This window comes from Vanessa cardui, chromosome 15 (assembly GCF_905220365.1).
Source record: "Vanessa cardui chromosome 15, ilVanCard2.1, whole genome shotgun sequence".
NCBI lineage: Eukaryota > Metazoa > Arthropoda > Insecta > Lepidoptera > Nymphalidae > Vanessa > Vanessa cardui.
In genome coordinates this window covers 5,025,364-5,046,794 of record NC_061137.1, presented here as the reverse complement: position 1 = coordinate 5,046,794, position 21,431 = coordinate 5,025,364, and the positions used below count along the sequence as shown (strand labels likewise).

The window sequence follows — 21,431 nt, the reverse complement described above, 5'->3', positions numbered from 1 at the left end:
GTGGTCCTTCTTTACTTCTGATTTTCCATATCACATGTACTTTAGCTACTTACGTTGGGATCAGAGTAATGTATGAGATGTTGTCTCATATTTATTTATTATTTATTTATTTAATAGTATCGTCATTGACCACCACCTCGAGAACTAAGATCTTACTTTGCTGTTAGAATATCGCTGGTACCCACAACGCCTTTTATTACAGAGTTAGCCAAAAATAGACTTTAGTTACACGAGGCAAGAAAAGATTTTTCCACTTATATGGCTAAATATAAGTTCTAACACATAGGTTTTCATTATCTCAAGTGGACCCGAATCTCCTAACGACTCTCGCGTGACCCTCAACGACTCCGAATGAACGAATCAGATTTATTTTCTGTCTTGTATAATCAAGTAATTAATCCTTAAGATAGATCTACGCTTTCTAATGACAAAAACAAGAATGAATGGAGAATATCTCTGATTGATAACATTTTTTGTGAATGCTTCTCAACGACTTGGGTATATTGACAAAACAATCGAATCTGAAGTACAAAGAAAAAGTATATTAAAGTCTTAGTTTCATGTATATGAAGCAATGGTAAATAGTAATAAATCTTGTGACGTTTGCCCTAAAAAAATATGTCGAAAATCTAAAAATGAATTCCTTTTATCCCTCCCTGGTAATCTTATCCGAGTACAGCGACCCACATTTAAACTGGATCCAGAATAACACAGTTTTCTATTGTTTTTCGAAAACAATAAATACCTTTTGTGTAACGTACCTATTCGTACAATACGAAATACTTAAAACGTGAATCATTTTATTTGCTCCGAGAATTCACGGACTTCCGTATCACAAAAATATTTTCATTATAAATCCGTTATATTAAATAGTAAACACATTGAAATTATTAATTAAATTTCATTACTCGTGTGTATAATAGAAAAGAACTACAATTTAAAAGAGGTTCTTGTAAAAAGTTTTCATTCGTAGGTTTTTCCAAAACATTAAATATTTCTTAACCGACTCAAGCTTGAGCAACAAGTAGCGTTAAGTGCCTTTAATTGTTCTTTAAACAACTGTGGGATCGCTCCAATTACTTTTTTCATTTTTAGCTTAAACTGTACCGTATTTTTATAATTTAATGTTTGACGATAAATAGTTACTTGTTCATTAGTGTGGAAATAGACTGTTCTGCTCCAAGTGGCATCACAAATCTCCATGAAGATCAATAGAAAATATATCGTTATATTTGTTTATTTTAAACAGAAAGAACGACTGAAGTTAGTATAGGAATGTTTACCACTACCAATGTGCAATGATGGTCCGGAAGGCCTTAAAGTATATATTTTTAATATTAAATGAGTCATACCTGATATATCAAATATGGTACCTAGATAGATCTGCATAGGACTTTCAAGAAGTCGCCTTGGAATATATTATTATAAATCTGATATTGTATTATGGCAAACACCTACCTACACATATACCTAAATAAGTCTGTACAATACTCAATTATTTGAATACTTAAATCACGTTTTAGTCAAATAAAATTGGTGTCAGATTTTGTGATTAATAATTACTACATTATAAGTTGTTTAGACTTTAAACCATAACGAACTAACAAACACAAATATCAATGGAAATGTCAACCTTACACTTGTCGTTTAGCGTTAGGGATTATTGGTTAAAGTTGGCGATATGAAATTCAGTATACTGATTACTGTTCCATACTATATTTAAATTTTAAACAATAATAATTCACATGATCGTTTTTTGTTTGCCCTTAGTTCCTTACTATCAAGACTATAAAAAAAATCTAAAATAAAAGTTACCATGAAAATAAAAAAATAATAGCATAAGTACGTAAGCTACTTTTTTCGAACAAATGAATACCACAACAACCGACTTTAAAATTGTAGCTGAAAAAATACGATTGTTCTTTCTTCGTGGGACTATCCCTTATATTTTTATTTTAAAATAAATCTTCCGTATCCAGTCTGCTTCAATTGCAATAATCTAATAATATAAATATTATTTGAAAATCTTTGTTAGGCATTGGTCCAAATTCGTAAATGACGTACATTTCAAAATCTGAATCTGAAAGACGAGAGTGTAAACACCGCTATTTTTCAGACTCCGAGCTGTTACCGACAACTTCGGAACAGATAATTAGATTTATAATATAAGTGGGTATAAAATATAAACTACAGAGTTTTTAATATCAACCGAGTTAATCATAAGACATAAATCTAGCCATACATAGAACATGCTAAAGCGTCGTTTAAATTCCGTCTTGAGGTCATCTGATATACATATTGTCATATAGCGTTGAAATTAGTCTGGCTAGACTGGCGACCTAAACGAAATATTATGTTGTTAAATAATATCGTAGTTACAAAATTGTTGCATTTAAATAAACATCTTAAACTTTGCTTATATATATACGTACTATAAAGAAATAAATAAGCTCCTTCTCTTCTATACTAAAATGGATTTTGCAATAAAAATATAATAATTATATTATTATTTATGATAAATAAAAATTAATAAAATAATAATTTTGGAACACAATCCATTGCTAATTTTGCTAATCATATTTTAAATTTTCCATTTTCAATGTATAGCTTTTTTATTTTCAGAATTCGAACCGCGATTTCAGGCCTCAATAAACCCGTTCATAAAATTCCGATATTACTATGGCAAATAAAGCCAATAATAAATAATTTAGGTATATTTCGGAGTACGAAATTCATTTGTTAAAGGGGATCAAAGTCTCATGTGAACCCTGACAATCCATATTACGAAACAGGTCTGTAAACTCATTCATTGTAAATAGGTCACACAAGGACCAGTATTTGTAGGGTTCCGTGGTTAAAACAACTGTTGTGACAATTTACTTTGTCATGTTCGTTTGTCAGATTTTGTATCCACGTTTTGTTCCGATTGGAGTTGGATACAAGATGATTCTAATGAGTTCAAATCAAATGTGTACTGGAAGAAAATATGCACGTTTTGGGTAGGTACATTTCTGCCACACATTTTTTTTGCAGATTGCACTATAATAGCGGGGTGGAATATACAGTGAACGCATGTACTTCATAAGACGACGATACCGTATTTTTACAGAGTTTGCACACATGTTAATATTTGGTTTATTTCACGAAACGTACATAATTGATTTTTTTCATTCACTCATGCATCATAATTATGCATTTGGATCTACGTAAATACTATGCTGTATTTAATTTCAATTCAATATAAAAGAAATGTAAATTGTCATTAATGAGCCCAAAAGTTAGACGTTTTATGCGTATATTTATTTAAAAATAAACGATGATGTCAGACAGCCAGTCATGAGTATTTTTTCTAATCCAACACGACCTTCCATTTTTATCTGTTCAAATACTTGTCAAATTAAATATGTAAAATGTTAATTTTCAATTTAAAAAAAAACCAATCGAGCATTTCAGCTAAGCATTTTCGGTATTAAGGACTAACTCAGAATTAACGATAATATAATTTCAAATATATTTCGATTATTTTTTTATTTGTATTTGAGAGGATTTTGACTAAGACGGGTTGAGGCTGCGACCGGGTAACACGACCTTTTTTAATTAAAAAAATATATATTTCACCCGTATAACTAGTTAGTTTGTTTTTGAAAATCTTAAGTCGAGATGAGTAGTTTTGTGCACTAATTCTACAAATGGCACAAACATTTATTTCTGTCTATCTAACTCAAACGCACCCATTACTTTAATCTGGACTACACAATAGATGGTCTAGCGTTAGATCATGTAGCTGTTTGTCAACCTACAGATTGTCTATTGTATAATCTGTGAGTTTCAATTTAGATAATTGAACCTTATTATTCTGTGGTCATTGACACGGAAGGATTGTATGGGTTCATTGAGGCAAAGCAAGGAGTGGCATGATACGGGAGCGATCGGATTGAATGGTAATGATTTTAAAACCATTTCAATATATCTAATTGTATTTCAGTACCTACATTCTTAATGAGAATTCGTTTGATATTTTTAGTACAAATTACTTGTACAAAGATTGCTGATTACGCTGTATAATTTCCATAATCTCATGTTCGACGATAAACGTCGTGATGGAACCAGCATGGGTCGGATGAAAATTTGCCATACGTTTAACCATTACAGTCTAGAGTCTCATGGTGGAAGAAGTTCCAATACTTATCCTCAAAGGGAATGGATCCTAGCTAATGTATGGTATTTTTGCAGGCTGTTATCTATTTATATACGTAATGATATTATTATTACATAATCAATAATCATATAAGGACTAATAATGATAAATGTTCTCCTCATTCTAAAAAAATGTGAGAGAAAACTAATTTCCTAATGAAAATTGCCAAATTTTCTGATTAATATCGTCGTAATTATAATAATAATCATAAATTATAGCAACGATTCTGCCTTAACGACATTAAATTAAGGTAAATGTGCTTATAATTTTATCCGGTTATAATAATTTTAATGTATAGCACTTTCGCGATCAAAGTCGTTAATTTATGTTATAATTAACTTAATTTCTTATTCATAAAAATGCAAATTCGTGTTCCATGATTGTTTGTAACGCTTCATGTCACTTCCTTTGAGATTTATGTCTTTAGTGTTTTCAAATATTACGGTGACAAAATATACTTTATTCTAAAAGTTGCCTAATGATTTGGAATTTCAAATTAACCGAGAAAAACCGACAATAACATCACACAGACAACCAAAAATATACATTGATAAAATAATTAAAAACAGATACTATGTAACTTCATCAACAAAGAAATAAAAAGTCCAATCACCTATGACAAAATTTTCGTATCCTGTCGTCATACACTGTACATACTTTAAGGTTATGCAGTAGTCGCGTCCTTATTCGAGCATCCTGTCAAATTTTGAGTCACCGTCTGAGCGTATAGAAAGGATATTTGGCATAAAACTAATTGTCACGCCTGTTGTCAAGAGCGAAGCGCAACTAAACTGGTAAACAGCAAAGTGGCCAGTTATAATCAGTTACAAGTGGTAAAATCTTCGTACTGTATTTTTTATTTTTTGACGACGTTTTAAACAAAAAAAAACTTTGTTTAACAATAACTACGTACTAAATACTTTTTATTTCGGCAGAATGTTATTTTACATTTTCTATATTTGCCAGATTTAGCGATTAATCGGATTCGGTAAAATATTCGATGCTAATGTCGAAAATTTAATACGTTTCAATTTAAAAAGATAATTTTACGATTTTTAAAAGTAAACAGTTCGTTGAAAAAGTAAATAATTATCAAGCATGCATAACGAATCGAGTAAAACAAGTTATAGATAAGACCTCTTTGAATTCAGTTGAATTTACTCTTGATCCTAATTGTGGAGGTTACAATAAATTGTCCTGGTAACCCCAGATGATGTAACCGACAGATGTAAAGTTGTATTAAAGTAATGAGCTAGATATTAAACTATTCAAACTTTAAATTGAATCTATCGTGGTTGGATTTTATTATGCATATTAAGCAATCCTTCTCGCAGATATGTTACTTTAAGTGGTATTTCTCATTTTATGTTTTATTTAAATAATATAATGCATTTCATTATTATAACAAAATGTCGTTTTTCTTTCTAGGTATTCAAAATGGCCGACGCAGATCTTCTTAATTTCACAGATGACATAACTTCTAATGTACAACAGAGCGAACTCTCCAAGTAAGTATTTATATCTGTGTATTATATTTTAATATTGATGGTAAAAAAAATGTCTATAAAAAATAATTATATTTTAAAAAGTAAAATCTATAAAAAATAATTATAATTTCTTTAACAATAAACTCATTTCAAATTGTGACGTCTTATTTGCGCTCGCTTTCACTTTATTTTAGATGTTGCCTTATCAAAAAAATTAAACGGTTTCTTGTAATTACTTACATGTACAAATGTAATATTTAATGGTATTCTTTATCTAAACGTTTTATGTCATTATAAAACAAACTAGTGTAGGATATGCTTAGAAATCGCTTTTTAAATTTAAATATAATATATTTTTTTTGTCTTATGTTGTTTATTTCTATGAAGTACACGCATACGCGAGTACATTTACAACTAAATGTAGTATTCATTATTCAGTACATTTAAACCTTTGTTTTAAACCCTTAGGTTTCTTATTAAAAGCACTCACAATACCGCCGACACTTCATGCCGCGCTTATTTTCATGTAATAGCAATAAAAGCTAGGCACAAAAGACATCCGGTCTGCAGTGCGTAAGGGTTGGGTTACTTGAATTAATTCTACTAAGGCTGGGGACATACATACATACAATTGGTTTACACGATGTCCGATAATCGGATTGAATTTCATTATTCATTAATTTAATAAAAGGTTTTATTTGAATGTACTATTTTCAAAATTTGTTTACTTCACGTGGCCTACTTATTTATGAAAATCTACTTTGTTAAATATATTAATTTTCAGTCAACCATGCGTTGTGGGTAATTTTTTTATTCAATCTATTACTCCAAAATCTTTTCATTCAACTAAGCTCTAACAAGCATTTTTGGACTGGTTCAAAGGCTACCCTTATAATTTTACTGGAAAGCGCCACCAACAAACTCCCTGGCTACGAAGGCAGAACGTTTTATTTAATTGATTTTCATGTAACCTGGTTTCCTTTAAGGGGCGTATAACGATATCTTGTGATCCGACATGGTAAGGGCAGTACATTCTTTCAGATTATACTGGCTGTCATCGCGTTGGGTAGTCTACTATCACTTACCATTAGATTGTCAGTCATATGCATATCTGAAAAATATATAACATAAATAAAAAATGAACAAAACAAAGTTAAATGAATACGTGTCCTGTGAATGTTCTAAGTAAAACCTGCGACTTTGCATAATATTTATTTATTATTTATTTATTTATTTAATGCCACACTGTATACATATCATTACAGGATTGTGCCCCAATTCGATATTACAGCACTTTAAAAAAAACAAATTTAATACATCTAACCATGTTATAATAATATATATAATACTAAATTGTATATGATATATTCCAAGTAGCAACTATTGTGAGTTCACTCATACTGCAACAAAACAAATCAACTCTGTCAGCTATCGTATTGAGAGTACGTAACGTGCGCGTCTGTGGTGCTTCCTTGAGCAACTTATATATATATAATATTAATATTTTTTAATAACAATAAATATAAATATGTAAATATATTCACATACATTACTCTGATCCCAATGTAAGTAGCTACTAAAGCACTTGTGTTATGGAAAATCAAAAATCAGAAGTAACGACGGTACCACAAACACCCAGACCCAAGATAACATTGAAAGCTAATGATAATCTACATAGACTCGGCCGGGAATCGAACCCGGGACCTCGGAGTGGCGAACCCATGAAAACCACACACCACGGTGTACACACCACTCGACTACGGAGGTCGTCAAATTATAAAATGCACAGAAAACAATCCCCATGTTCTTTCCTTTTCTCAAACTATTTCATAACAAATTTCATCTAAAGTTGAGTTACTTTGGTATTTATAATATTATAACAGCTTGAAAGCGAGTATAACTATGATGCGGTTACTTATATGATATTATATACTACAACTTTATAAGAAACACGCTGTGTCTTCTAGTATTTTCGTTAGTTTTAGATATATTGTTTTATTAGTCATTTTCGCTTTTGTAATGCAACAAAAATGATTCTTATTAGCATAGATTATAATTCAAGGATTTGACTCTGAGCAGTTTATATAATTTAGCTTGGGCCCACGGATGTACCAGTCTTAGTGACAAAGTTGATAAAAAAGAAAAGTATGTGAATGATAAATGAATAGGTATATTAAATATTATTTTATACTTAAAATGTAAATGTATTTCATTAGAGAGAAATAATATAACCATTATATGATACTTCAAATACGGAAAAAAAACTGTAAGTAGGTACTCAAAAAAGGCATCGACGCGTAAAACGCTATGTAGAGAAAAGAGTTATGAAAAAAAAAAAAACAATCCGATCGTCTAAAAGAGATCCTATGTTACTTTGTGCAAACATAAAACATGTAGATTGCCTAATTTAGAATTACCATTTTGTTGCGACCCTGCTAGACTTTTATGCACGTTTTTCATATTAAATTCTAAATGAAATCTACAAAAAATGTTTTATTATTTTAAAGAACAAAAAATATTTTTTATTTAAATTAAAGATTTAAAAACTGAATAAACAGGTCATGACAAAGAGCCATTACGATTTATTTCAGTTTAAAATAATATAAATCTAAAAGTTCGTACATTTTTTTGTTATAATTAATATAACCTCGATAGTAGGTAAAATAAGTAGCTTTTAAGTCGCCAAACGCTAAGCGTGTGTTTATTTTATACTATAATATTGTTCGCACAATCAGAGTTCAATTTTAATTTGCATTCTTTGAACATTGTTTTTTTTTCTTTTATTTTCTATTTTGTTTCGTCTTCAAAACAAAGTAAAAGAAAATCGATTAATAAATACAGTAACAATAAGTACTGAAATGTTTTGTCTAAATATACTAAGGCTTATTTAAAAATTAAACAAATAAAAAATTTTGTTAAGAATATATGTGGTACTTTTTCAAGATTGGTTATAATGTCTTTATAATTAAAATACAAATGGTTCATTACTTGATAAAATCTTGTAATAAATGTACCTTTCATGTAAATATATTTTCTCATATAAAAAAGTAAATTACGTAAATTAAAATTAAAAACAAGTAAAAGGTTCAAAGAAATGTAAAAAAGTTCGCTCAAATACGCGACAATTTAACTTTGTAGTTCTATGTCATGTTTTTTACTTTTTGCAATCTCTTAGAGCTTGTTCTACGTCGCTGTAAGAAAGCATTTGTTTGTAACATAAAGTATACGGAGACAAGGCTCTCCTGACTGTGGCTAAATTAATTAATGAGTGGAGTCAAAAATCATCAATTATAATTGAATAAGGATCATACATTCAAGTATCAAGACTGTGTATTCCAATTTTAATAAGTAAGCTAATTTACAGGCTTAAAGAGTCTAACAAATAAATAGTCTGTCTACGTTATATATAGGTGAATATGTCAAGGTACTAAATAAATAGAAAAAAGAAACCAAATAAAAGTGAATGTGAGGTCGTATCTTTACAAGAGAAATTAGCCTTCTGTCCTGAACTTATTACAATGTACAAGTTACTGAACAAATACAAATGTACTCTTATTAATTTTGATATCATTAATAATAATTACGAATACAAACGTTTTTAAAATATTATAAAACCTTTTTTTAAATATTCTTCTATCCGTCAACGCATCACATGGAATCCACTGGTTAGATTTGATTAAAGCTTGTTGCGGTGATGACTTATACCCGGCTGAAATATATAAAATATAGTGTTCTCGGAACCGGAAGGAATTAAACTCTCTTCCTCGAACATCGTTTCGTCCACCAATAGTAAGAACGTATCGAGGTCACAGCAAAAGTTCGTCTTATTAAAAATTGTCTGTGTCGTTTTTATTTTAACAATGCATATAACCTTAATATGTTATTTTATTCATTTCATAATAGTGTAAAATGTTTTTTTGCATAATATGAACTGTGTTCTGTGAAAAGATACAGTCTAATGTGGTAGTAGCTTTATTAATATTAACTTTTCATAAGCATATCAGCCATAAAACTTAAAAAAGAAAACAGATAAAAGAGATTACCAAAAATATATGAAATGATTGCAATATTATTTATTAATATTTATTTTATCATTTATCCCAAGCGGTTTTTTCTTTGAAAGCAGTTCATTCGGCCAAATTGAATACGAACGTTTGTGTTAATTATAAACTTTTTTCTTTTTCATTTTCATCCTTCTGACCAAATATTATATTTCTGATCAAATATATATATATATGTGTTTTTTGGAACTATTCAAGATTTTTGCTTGATATTGCAAAAATATTATTTTTAGGTGCTAATTAGATTTGATTTGTGATTTTTTCAATGAATACATGTATAGTATTGAGTAATTTTGAACATTTACGAACTTTTGTACCACAATTTGTACCTTTGTCAAAACAGTTACTTTTTAAATATCATATTTTGTGCCTTTACTTAGATTAAGCCGTAAAATATATATTAAATATTTTCCAATTTTAAAATTAGTATTTTCGATAAAAAGGAATAAATACTACACCATCCATTTTCAAAAAGAATTACGTTACTACGACGTTTTTATATGTACTTATTTATACAATAGATTGTAATAATATGATGTTGCAATATTAAAAAAATCTAACTAATCCAACGAAATCACGAGACACACTAGCTTACATTATTAAATAGATTTACTATTTAAAAAAAGTATTGTCAAAACATGGTAAATTAAAACTTATAATAAAAATTTTAAACTCGTATTATATTTTATTCATTCGCTTCATTTTTATATTTAAACAAGAATTCTTGTGTTATTTCATAACAAGGTCTTTTATCTTTCGTAACGTTACGTTTAAACATTTAATTTCCTCTAAATCCTGTCTAGCCAACTAGCTAGACGAATAAGAAATGTTATCTTGTTCTAACATTTGTTGTCGTTTTATAATAAGCATTTAATAACGACAATTACCATTACATAAGACTTGTCTGTGTATTTAATTTCAAGTATCATTACATTGTTATATTAGCCGCCTCAACGTAAGTTTATAACAAATTACATATATATTTTGCAGGAACATTTATTCTTTTTAATATGAATTCATGTTGCACTGTTGCACACACACATATACAAGGTTTACGCTTTACAATAAAATTAAAATAGTTGAAATTTAGATCTATTTACATTTATTTGTGCATGTTGCTTAAAATAATTCAATATTGTACATATTAGTAAAATAGCAGTGGAATCGAGAAATACTTAATCTACTAGTAGTAGTTATGTGACCTACCTTACAAATTATTGTGATTACAAATACAGTAAATATTTTTTTCTGAACGTAACGTAATTAGATAAAGGCTTCAGTAAAAACTCACACATAGGTTAGATTACTCTCTCTAGATAAAATATTCCTTAGCAAGTGGGGAAATGAGTTTGGCCTAGAGATCTATGGATTTTATTCTTTCACTTTCTGTTTTTATGGAATAAGTTTCCTTAACGTAAGATAGTGTAGAAAAAATTACGCCTGTGTTTATTCATATATGTATAATATTTTATGTTTTGTTTGAAGGTTTTCTCCAGCGCTTCTCACATTCGCTGCTGTTATCACTGGAATAATTATGGTCGTCGGCCTCTTCGGTAATCTTCTCACAGTGGTAGCACTTCTAAAGTGTCCCAAAGTGAGAAATGTGGCGGCTGCATTTATTATAAGGTAATTTCAGTTAAACTATTACTATGTACCAACTAAGTCTCTAGTATTCATTATTTAAAACGCTAAAAGTCAGCAATCATATTGCTCTGATCCGGATTGTAGAATGAATCGGCCAAGGGCGTGTCAATACAGGCACAAGGGATATCAGACACATTAGATGATACGGTTAACAAAACAGAAATGGTTTAAAAGTACATATATCTTGAATTTAACAAAGTTTAAAGAGAAAAGACTAACCATCCATTGTACGCATTTCTATTAACTTATATGCCAGGCTAGGACAAAATATTTACTTACATAATTAGTACAATTATTTTCTTAAATATATGTAATATGCAAAAATGAGTTACGTTTATTTCTATGAGCAATTTCTTCTTAAATAAAGTGTTGTTACTAAATACATACAACAATTTCATATGAATTTAAGACTACATAACAAATTAATGTTAAAGAATTAAATTACAAAGGAAACTAAATATTTTTTAATATTAATAAAATGGTTTCATGTTTATTCATCAATGCATTTTAAAGTGTTGAACAAATAATATGTTTTTTTAGAATTCTTATTATTACTTAATTAGAATTATTTATTATTCTTATGAGATATCCGATTCAAAGTTAGAAAAACATAAATAAAAAGGATTGAATCTAGTTCAAATAAATATTTCACCAACAAAATATTAGGGCAAAGACACTTTTTGACAAGGCCTCGCGGACAACCGACAGCATATGGGACCCCACAATAGCTAAAGAGCATATTACAACTTTTCTTTTGTCATTTTTGTAAGCAAGTTAAACTGAATTCTAAAACATTTGTTTAAATAAATCTTAAAATGTGATGGTTTTTATAATAGTTTGCCGTTTTATGTTGTATAGTATCAGGTATTTTTCTGCCGAGTTTTGATTTAATAAAACATCTCTATAAAATTTATGATAAAAAGGGGTTTTATAATATTTTATAAAACCTCTTTTTTAGCATAAAATGATTAAAACCATTAAATAAGTTTTTGGGAGCGATCGCAAATTTCTGAGAATATTTCATCTTAAGACAGCTACTAACGTAATAATTCCATATTGGTTTGACATAACATGAAAACATATAACGTTCGCACTGTTATATTGTAATACAAAGGAAAAGCAGAGTTATTCTGTAAGAAATGACATTGTAACCGATTTATGAAATCCGTATCATAAATATTGAACGACGATAAATTTCGTAATTGTTAAAGACAAAGTTTACAATTTTCTCTTATTGATATTTCTTGTTCGTGTTCTGTAGTGAGTTTCGAATGTACTCTTAAAGAATAGCTCTACTGGCTCTTATATTGTATGAAAGCGTAAAATAGGCCTAAAACAATTATCATAAATATCAGTCAGGGGACAGAAATATGTCCTAACTCTAATCTAGTACACGATGTTTCCCTTTTCTCTCGCGGCGTGAATAAAACAAACAGTATTTACAGTGGCAACTGAATTCTCAGTGATTTAAAATAATAGATGATTATTAATTTATTTAAAACAAACAACATGAGCGATTCAAGAAATTCCGAATTTTCCTACCAATCTAATTAAAATAATCTTTTTCCTGAAAGACTATCAACGCGAAAATAAAACTATTGAATCTAGAACTGAGTCTGAAATTTGTACCATAGCTAAGAAATCATTTTACGGATATTACGGATATTAATTTCAACTCTAAGAAGAGAAAAGAATAAGGGAAAATGTGAACTTTGTATGTACTTTATCCATATGAAGTCTGGACAGCAGCTAGTTTAGCGTGAAGCTTATGCTAAATGGACACCTAAAACTATGGGCCTCTTAGGTTTGAAGATCGAATCTTATTCAATTCCAATGACTTAGTCAAACCATTGAGCTAAAAGGCTCAATCGTATTACATTGTTAAGAAGCTTATTGTGTTTTCTTTGTCCTCGATTTCGTTGAAAGTCACAAAAGTTTAAAGTAATATATCAAGACGTTTCTCATCTGAGTAGATGAATTGCTTTTTTTCAATTACGTGTTCCAATATGTAAATTTCTGAGACGATTGTTTATTTTTAAAATTTTGCTCAGCAATGTATTTTACTCTAAGATGAAATAACAAGAATACTATTAGACAATTTTAGATCAATATTTGTCCCAATATTAATCAACTGCTTCTGTTCTTAGAATTTATCGAAAATTAAGGATTCAAATCCAGTCAATCGTCACTGAGTTTTGTTTTTATAAGACAAGTACATAGACACGTTTAAATATGCGTTGAGTGAAATATTGCAACATGGGACAGTGTTGGCAAATAAGTTCCAAACCTTCTCTTTAAGACAGAAAGACGCCCACCGATGGGATAACTTATTTAATGATGTTTTTTTTTTAATTTCAGCTTATGCATAGCCGATTTTCTATTCTGCGCTGTGGTGCTTCCGTTCGCCATATCTGGCTTCTGGACGAGGACCTGGTCCCATGGGGGAGTTCTGTGCAAGCTAGTACCGTTCCTACGGTACGGAAACGTGGGAGTGTCTCTATTGAGTATCGCGCTAATTACCTTGAATAGGTAAGTACCTTACGAATCGTTGAGAATATATTTTATGATGTTGCCCGCTCGAGGACTAATCAAGGGGCCTTTAAAAGCCTTTAAAGGTTTAATTTCAGACCCAAGATATCAATATTTTTCATGACTAGGTCAACATTTACTGTCACTTCGTAGCCCCCTAGATCATATTTTTGTTTTGTTTCCTTACTTTTGCTCGTATTTTATTTTCATTTACCTTTAATTATGTAAAATCTTAAACATTATGTTATTTTAATTAAATAAATTGTACCTACTCTTATATAATAATAACGCTTAACTTGTTTTTAAGATAGGTATTGCTAAAAATGTGATTCTTCAAATGTATATTTTTTTATTTTGTATTTAAAATGGTAATCGCTATTGTCTAGTCCTAACCTTGAGCACATTTATGATGCGTGGGAGAGGTCACAAAATTAAATATTAGAGTCGTTTATGTCTTCGAATTGTGTAAGGCATGATATTATTTTAGAAAAACTCAAGTACTATGTAACCAAATACCTTATTCTATGCATTAAGATTAGTTTACGGGACATGATAAAATGGCGCTCTAGAAAAAAATAGGTGTATCACAGGGTTCAATTTTAAAACCTCTACTGTTTTGAATATATGTAAACGACTTCAATTTCTACATTAATCTTCCAATGATGATATAATATAGAATAGATTATAGATTATAGAATAAAATAGTAATAATATTACATTAAAAACATAAACATTGAATCTTAACATCACAAAACATAGCTTTATCGTACGAATGTCATAACTAGTGCCGACTGCGACCCTTAAAAGTCACACGTAGAATGCTAATTGGTGATTAAAAATGCATAGCATGCAAAACCTTTGTTACTTATTCACATTGGTCACAGCCGTGGTATCTTAAGTGTAGGTCAAGGGATAACGGTATTGTCTTTGTTTGTAACAGTTGACAGAGCACAAAACGAGACTGCGCACATGGTTGCCTCAACACGTATATTTTTTACATTAATCCCGCTTTATTTATTATTCTTATTTCTTATCTTTATCTAAGCTAATCGCGCGTAACGAAACGCTGGTATGTTATAAATAATTACTATTTTACACGATAAGTGTTTTTATAAGAATTATCCGTTATTTCTCAGTTTATCTTTTCTTTCTTATTATAAAAATTGTTGTTTGTATGTTTGTCCAGGGTGCGTTTCTAAGTCATTTATCCAATTTTGATGAGTTGTTTTGGGTAAACCTGCAAAGGTTTCTGGCAATAGGTTTTTTTTCTTTGTGTGCATTGTTCTATAATATATTTTAACTGTGTGAAGACTGGACAGGATATCGAACAGTCATAATACTAATAATTTTTCACAAATGTATATTATATGAAATATATGTATTATTTGACAAAAGTACTTTATAAAATAAATTACTTGTATATTATCGTATATTTAGAAAAATAAATCAATCTCAAAATAAAGAATTATATATAGGAAGAGCTATCTTATCTAGTTTAGACTCAAATAGTTATTTTCTGAAACAGCGTATTTCGGATACTTGTTTTTGCCTTATGGTGACAAAAATACTTCCCTATTTCCCCATTGAATCGCAATTCCGAATCTTTAGGCGAAAAATGAACCAGCCTCTCTGTCACCAGAGGAGGCAATAAATATTATCACATAGACTCCCATAAAAGCTTTATATCGGTAACATTAAATATATTGTTAGAGTAGAAGTGAAACATCAATTAAGAATCATATCATACCTAATAAGAAAATTACAAATTAAGCGACATTTTAGCAACACACGATAAGTAGAATTCAAATTAGTAAGCTATACAATCATTTACAGATCACATATGGGTCACACCGATATATTATCAAACAGTGTCTGACAGTTAACAACTATCATAGAACCATTAGCAACGGAAAGAGTAGGAAAACAAAAGAGGTCCGTGGTCGTTGACTGAAATCCTTTGACATCTTACAATATATATTTATTTTAATTCAGGAATGTAATAAGATGACTCAGTGTAAGGCCGACATTATACCAACAAAATTATATATCAAAATTCATTGATGGGTTAGAAATGAGTTATATAGTGTGTTAAAAAGTATACCTAGGCATCGACAACAAATAAAACCACTACGATTTTTATAGTGATACGTTAGCAAGTTACACCTTTAATAAAATAGGTATCAGATATTTTCACTTCACTTCGTTTCACAGAATTCACTCTTACGTAATAGTATATGATCGAAAATAAATTTTCCAAATCATTCTGTAACAGAATTAGGCTGTAATAAATTGTAAGAAGATTTATGACGACCAACTATTTTTACATCAATGAAATTACGAAGTAAAGCTACAAATCACTCACAAGATTAAAGCATACACGGTTTCCGTCCATGCTCGAAAATGTCAATAAGACAAATTTGGTTCAAAAAGCCCTTGTCTCTCTTACTTACGCAAGTTTACAAGTTTAATGAGGTAAAATGGATACTGTACAGTTTTATTTACTTTGCTCTTTTTTTATTTCATTGTTATTTTATTGTTAACTTTATACTATATTATAAAAATTAACAGAAAGGGCTGAAGTAATATGCAATGAAAAAAAACTAAATTAATCATTTTTTAACTTGCTTTTTAAAACACAGCAAAAATTTAAGTCAAAATTTAGTCCACTTTGCGAAAGACAGTATACATTTTCAAACATTGATTTACTTTATTTTTAATATATTCGGATTTGAAACCTCAGTCAAACTTAACTCTAGTCTCCATTTTTTTTGTAGCTCAGCTGACCTAGTCAATAGTATGATTTTTTTTTGTATTATTCGATATATACTCACTTTGATGTTTCCAGGTACATAATGATTGCTCACCACAGCTGGTACGCGCGTGTGTACCGAAAACACAACATAGCTCTCATGATCGTGTTCTCGTGGATGTTTTCGTACGGTATGCAGATACCGACACTTCTTGGAGTCTGGGGTAAGTTGGAGATAATGATGTTATCCAACCGATTTTATTAAATGCAACCAATCTCAAGGAAGATATATATATAGTACACGATTTTGTGTGCAAACACAGGTGAAATTTTACTGTTTTCATTTTTACTCTGATAATCCGATAGGGCGGCAAATCTGAGCGGAATAATCTCAGACTCGCACATAAGAACAATGGACTTGCTTGCTTTTCGAGCCTCGGGAGTATATACACAGTAACGCCGTAACTTTTTCCCGACAAAATCTAGATTTTAAAACCAGAACTTGGGGATCTATTGCCTTATATCCACTAGACAAAGGAAGAACACAAATTTGTATAAACAAATTAGTTTTACCTTCGAATATTTTCATATACTTTTAGAATCCTCTAACTGTTTTCTATTTTGCAAGCATCTAGTTGAAATTATCTGAAACAAATTTTGCAGTTACAACTTAAGATAAGATATAACAATAAAACGTATCCGAGCATGAAAATGTACGATAATAAATAATTTCTAAAACCTTTATGCACATTTAGTTTAATCCTAGACATAAACCGTTTCACGTTAATGTGTCCTTAGATGCTTTAAACCCTTGTAGCGTAGAGGATCATTGTAATGACGTCACTAAAGTGGATTTAATAACAAATAAGCACACGTATTTTACTTCAAACAACAACAGCCTGTAAATTTCCCACTGCTGGGCTAAGGCCATCTCTCCATTTGAGGAGAAGTCATTCGGAACATATTCCACCACGCTGTTCCATTGCGGGTTAGTTGAATGCACATGTGGCAGATTTTTTATGAAATTAGACATATACAGGTTTCCTCACGGTGTTTTCCTTCACCGCTGAGCACGAGATGAATTATAAAAACAAATTAAGCATATAAAATCCAATAGTGCTTGCCTGGGTTTGTATCCGCAATCATCGGTTAAGATGCCTTTTAACCACTTGGCCATATCGGCTCATCTATTTCACTAACGAAAGTATAAATTATTTCACTAACGAACGTATTAAAAAAATATTAATTTTAATAGTAGCCTTTTACATCGGTAAATTACGATAAAAGTTTACAGACTAAATATTCTGAGGCCTATTAAACGAAGCAGTCAAGCTGTCTCCCGAATTATCCCTGTATTCCTACGAGACGTATAAATTTACATTTCATCTGATGTTCTGCTTTAAACTTTAAAAGGGCTAAATGAGAATGTTAATTTTGATTTCATTTTTATTTTACTTTAAAATGATTTATAGGTGTTCTATTTAAATTTAGTTCCTTAACGAAAGTATGAACGAGTTTTTGATCCAACAAAATTTTTTTGGGCAGCTTATTGATTGATTTTTAGTTTGCGAGACACGAAAACAAAAGGTTTTCGTGTGCATAATTTTAGGGCCTTATTGTGAAATAGTTGCTCTACTATATGTATGTAGAATTATTTCAAGATAATCTAAAGCTGTGAAATAGGTGTTATGGATTTTTGTAACCGACTAAGATAAAATTTGCTCGTCAGGTAAATTCGACTACGATCCGGAATTAGGCACGTGTTCAATAGTGCCAGATGACAACGGCCGCTCTGCCAAGACAGCTCTCTTCGTGATCGCCTTCATTGTGCCAGCGCTGCTGATCTTGATATGTTACGCTCGAATATTTTGGGTGGTCCACAGGTAAAACAACAATACTTTATACAAATATATATTCTACTAGAGTACAATCCTTAATATTTTCACATATAACATCAACATCAGCTAGTAAATTACCCACTGCATGGTTTCTGCATGGCTATGGTTTCCCTCTCCCTTTGAAGAGAAGGTTTGTATTATATTCCACCACGCTGTTCCAATGCGGATTTCTGAAATGCACATGTGTCAGAAGTTCTATGCAATTAGAAACATGCAGGATTCCTCATGATGTTTTCCTTCGCCGCCGAGCACTGGAGGAATTAAAAACTCAACTTAAGCACACGTATAGTCAGTATTGCTTGCCTGGCTTTGAACCGACAATCATTGGTTAAGATGCGCGCGTTCGAGCCACTGGGCCATCTCGGCTCTATAATTCACATGAAAGCTTTTTTAAGCTTATGTTCGAGGGTTCATACATAGTCCTAATTTTTTCCGAAGAAAGTGACCAATTCGTTTATAAGAGTTTTTTTGGGCATATTACATTACGCATATATTAATATAGTGTTAATATACTTTGATACATATAAATGTATGAGTGGAAAAGGCAGGTAATACGAATGTTTTATGCTCTGAAGCGTTTTCTTTATCTTTATGGAGCAAGAACAAATGGGGAGCTGACGTTTTTATACTATATTGAGTTTTATGGAGTCATAAAATAGTATACCTTGCGTATCTATGGGGTCAGGCTACAGAGTGATGTTTTGTGGCCAAATAAAAATGGTGTTTTATTAAAATTAATACATTTTATGCATTTTACTGCAAATGTTCTTTTTTACAATTAATGTTATTTTAACATTCGTTTTAATGAAACCACACCAATTTTATGAGGCAACCAAAACGTATAATGTACTTTTGAACCCCGTTTTTATAATGAAATTTCAAGTAAATTAAGATGTTCCAGCGGCAATTATCAATATTATAATAAGGTCATAAGCAAAAATTGTGTTTAACGCCCGGAAAATCACTGCTAAATTTTCACAAAACATAATAAAACCTCATTATACAGGCTGTTATTTTTACTTTTAATATTAAATTTCAGCTCAGAACAGAGAATGCGTGAACATCAACGTTCGCAACACCCAAACCCCGGTACCCTGAACAACGGCAGCGACAAACGGTCAACGATAAAGGACACGAGGGAGACGAAAGCGCGCCGTAACGAGTGGAGGATTACGAAGATGGTGCTCGCAATCTTCCTCTCCTTCCTCGTCTGCTACCTGCCCATCACTATCGCCAAAGTCGCCGATAGTCACGTACATTACCCAAGTAAGTTGATGTTTTATCTCAAAGCAATTCAATTAGTAATGTTATGTCTCATCGTTTTGTTTCCTAGTGATAAGGCACATTGCAAATCCATGTTAGAATATATAGCGTCAATCCACCAGTTAGTTTTTTAGATAGCATTGCTAGTATGTTTCTGGTCATGCCATTACTTCCCCTTTGAATTTACAAGCCGAACCATTAGTACTTTTACGATAGTTTAACTTTTTGTTTAATATTTTTAATATCAATGAATACAGTCTATTTTGATTTCTTATGGGATTGTAGGTGACAACATGCCATTTATTACACCGTCTTTAAATAAAGTAATGAAACAGTCTTATTACCTTTTTAATCCCTGCAATAAATTTAATTTTACGCAAATAATTCATAAAATAGCATTACTCACTTTCTATACAACGTTTGACTTTTGTGTTTGCTTACGAAGCTGCGCTCCTCCAGGTTCATTTTATTTTTAAATAAACCCAACAAATATAAAAATAAAACTAATCAGTTTTTTTTTATGTCTTCACACTAAAGTCGTTTCACGCTAGAACATCGCCACTCACTCATACTAATGCATGCCAATAATAATAATTAAACGTGAAGCGGCGCGACTTTGATAGTGAATAGATACATACAACAACATCCTGTAAATTCCCACTGCTGGGCTAAAGGCCTCCTCTCCTATCGAGGAGATGGCTTGGAACATATTCCACCACGCTGTTCCAATACTGGTTGGTGGAATACACATGTGGCAGAATTTCAATGAAATTTGTCACATGCAGGTTTCCTCACGATGTTTTCCTTCACCGCTGAGCACGAGATGAATTATAAAGACAAATTAAGCACATGAATCAGCGGTGCTTGCCTGGGTTTGAACTCGCAATCATCCGTTCAATTCAATCTCGACTCTATATAAGATTAGAATAGATGCATAAGATTGGTTTTTGCAGTAGCGTAAGTGAGTTGACGACCTCCGTGGTCGAGTGGTGTGTACACCGGTTTTCATGGGTACGCCACTCTGAGGTCCCGGGTTCGATTCCCGGCCGATTCGATGTAGATTACCATTAGTTTTCTATGTTGTCTTGGGTTGGTGTTTGTGGTACCGTCGTTACTTCTGATTTCCATAACACAAGTGCTTCAGCTTACTTACATTGGGATCAGAGTAATGTATGTGATGTTGTCTCAAATTTATTTATTTATTTATTTATTAGTGTTCCACATCGCTGGCTACCTGCTTCTGTACGCGAGCGCGTGCGTGAACCCGATCATCTACGTGATAATGAACGCGCAGTACCGCGCGGCGTACGCGGCGGCGCTGTGCTGCCCGCTGTCGCGCCTGTCCGGCCTCACGAGCGGTGCGTATCCCTCATCGCCCGCATGCCACGTCAAGAAACCGGAGCGCACATCCGCGCTCGCCTCCTATATACGAACATGAAGGTATCATTGCTCGCTTCGTCCTCATTGTCGTTTGGGTTGTGGTGCTTGCTTTGAGTTCTATATTCTAAAATTCTGTGTTCTCTGGAACAGTGGTGAAATCAGAGGAACTTTTTTGTGGTGCTTGCTTTGAGTTCTATATTCTAAAATTCTGTGTTCTCTGGT

At 31.3% G+C, this 21,431-nt stretch overlaps 1 protein-coding gene across 2 annotated transcripts in view; it reads left to right on the top strand.

Annotated features, from left to right (window-relative positions):
* LOC124535752 (G-protein coupled receptor moody) overlaps positions 1 to 21,431 on the top strand; it is a 54,339-nt gene that overhangs the window by 31,457 nt on the left and 1,451 nt on the right. Inside the window, exons 2-8 of one of the 2 annotated variants that reach the window (XM_047112069.1) lie at positions 5,627 to 5,706; positions 11,232 to 11,372; positions 13,749 to 13,919; positions 16,765 to 16,892; positions 18,398 to 18,551; positions 19,606 to 19,832; positions 21,044 to 21,187. In XM_047112069.1, coding sequence (XP_046968025.1) covers positions 5,636 to 5,706; positions 11,232 to 11,372; positions 13,749 to 13,919; positions 16,765 to 16,892; positions 18,398 to 18,551; positions 19,606 to 19,832; positions 21,044 to 21,187 — 1,036 coding nt within the window. In that variant the 5' untranslated portion in view covers positions 5,627 to 5,635. Of the gene's footprint in view, positions 1 to 5,626; positions 5,707 to 11,231; positions 11,373 to 13,748; positions 13,920 to 16,764; positions 16,893 to 18,397; positions 18,552 to 19,605; positions 19,833 to 21,043; positions 21,270 to 21,431 lie in introns of both variants that reach the window. The other variant, XM_047112068.1, reaches the window with a different exon arrangement.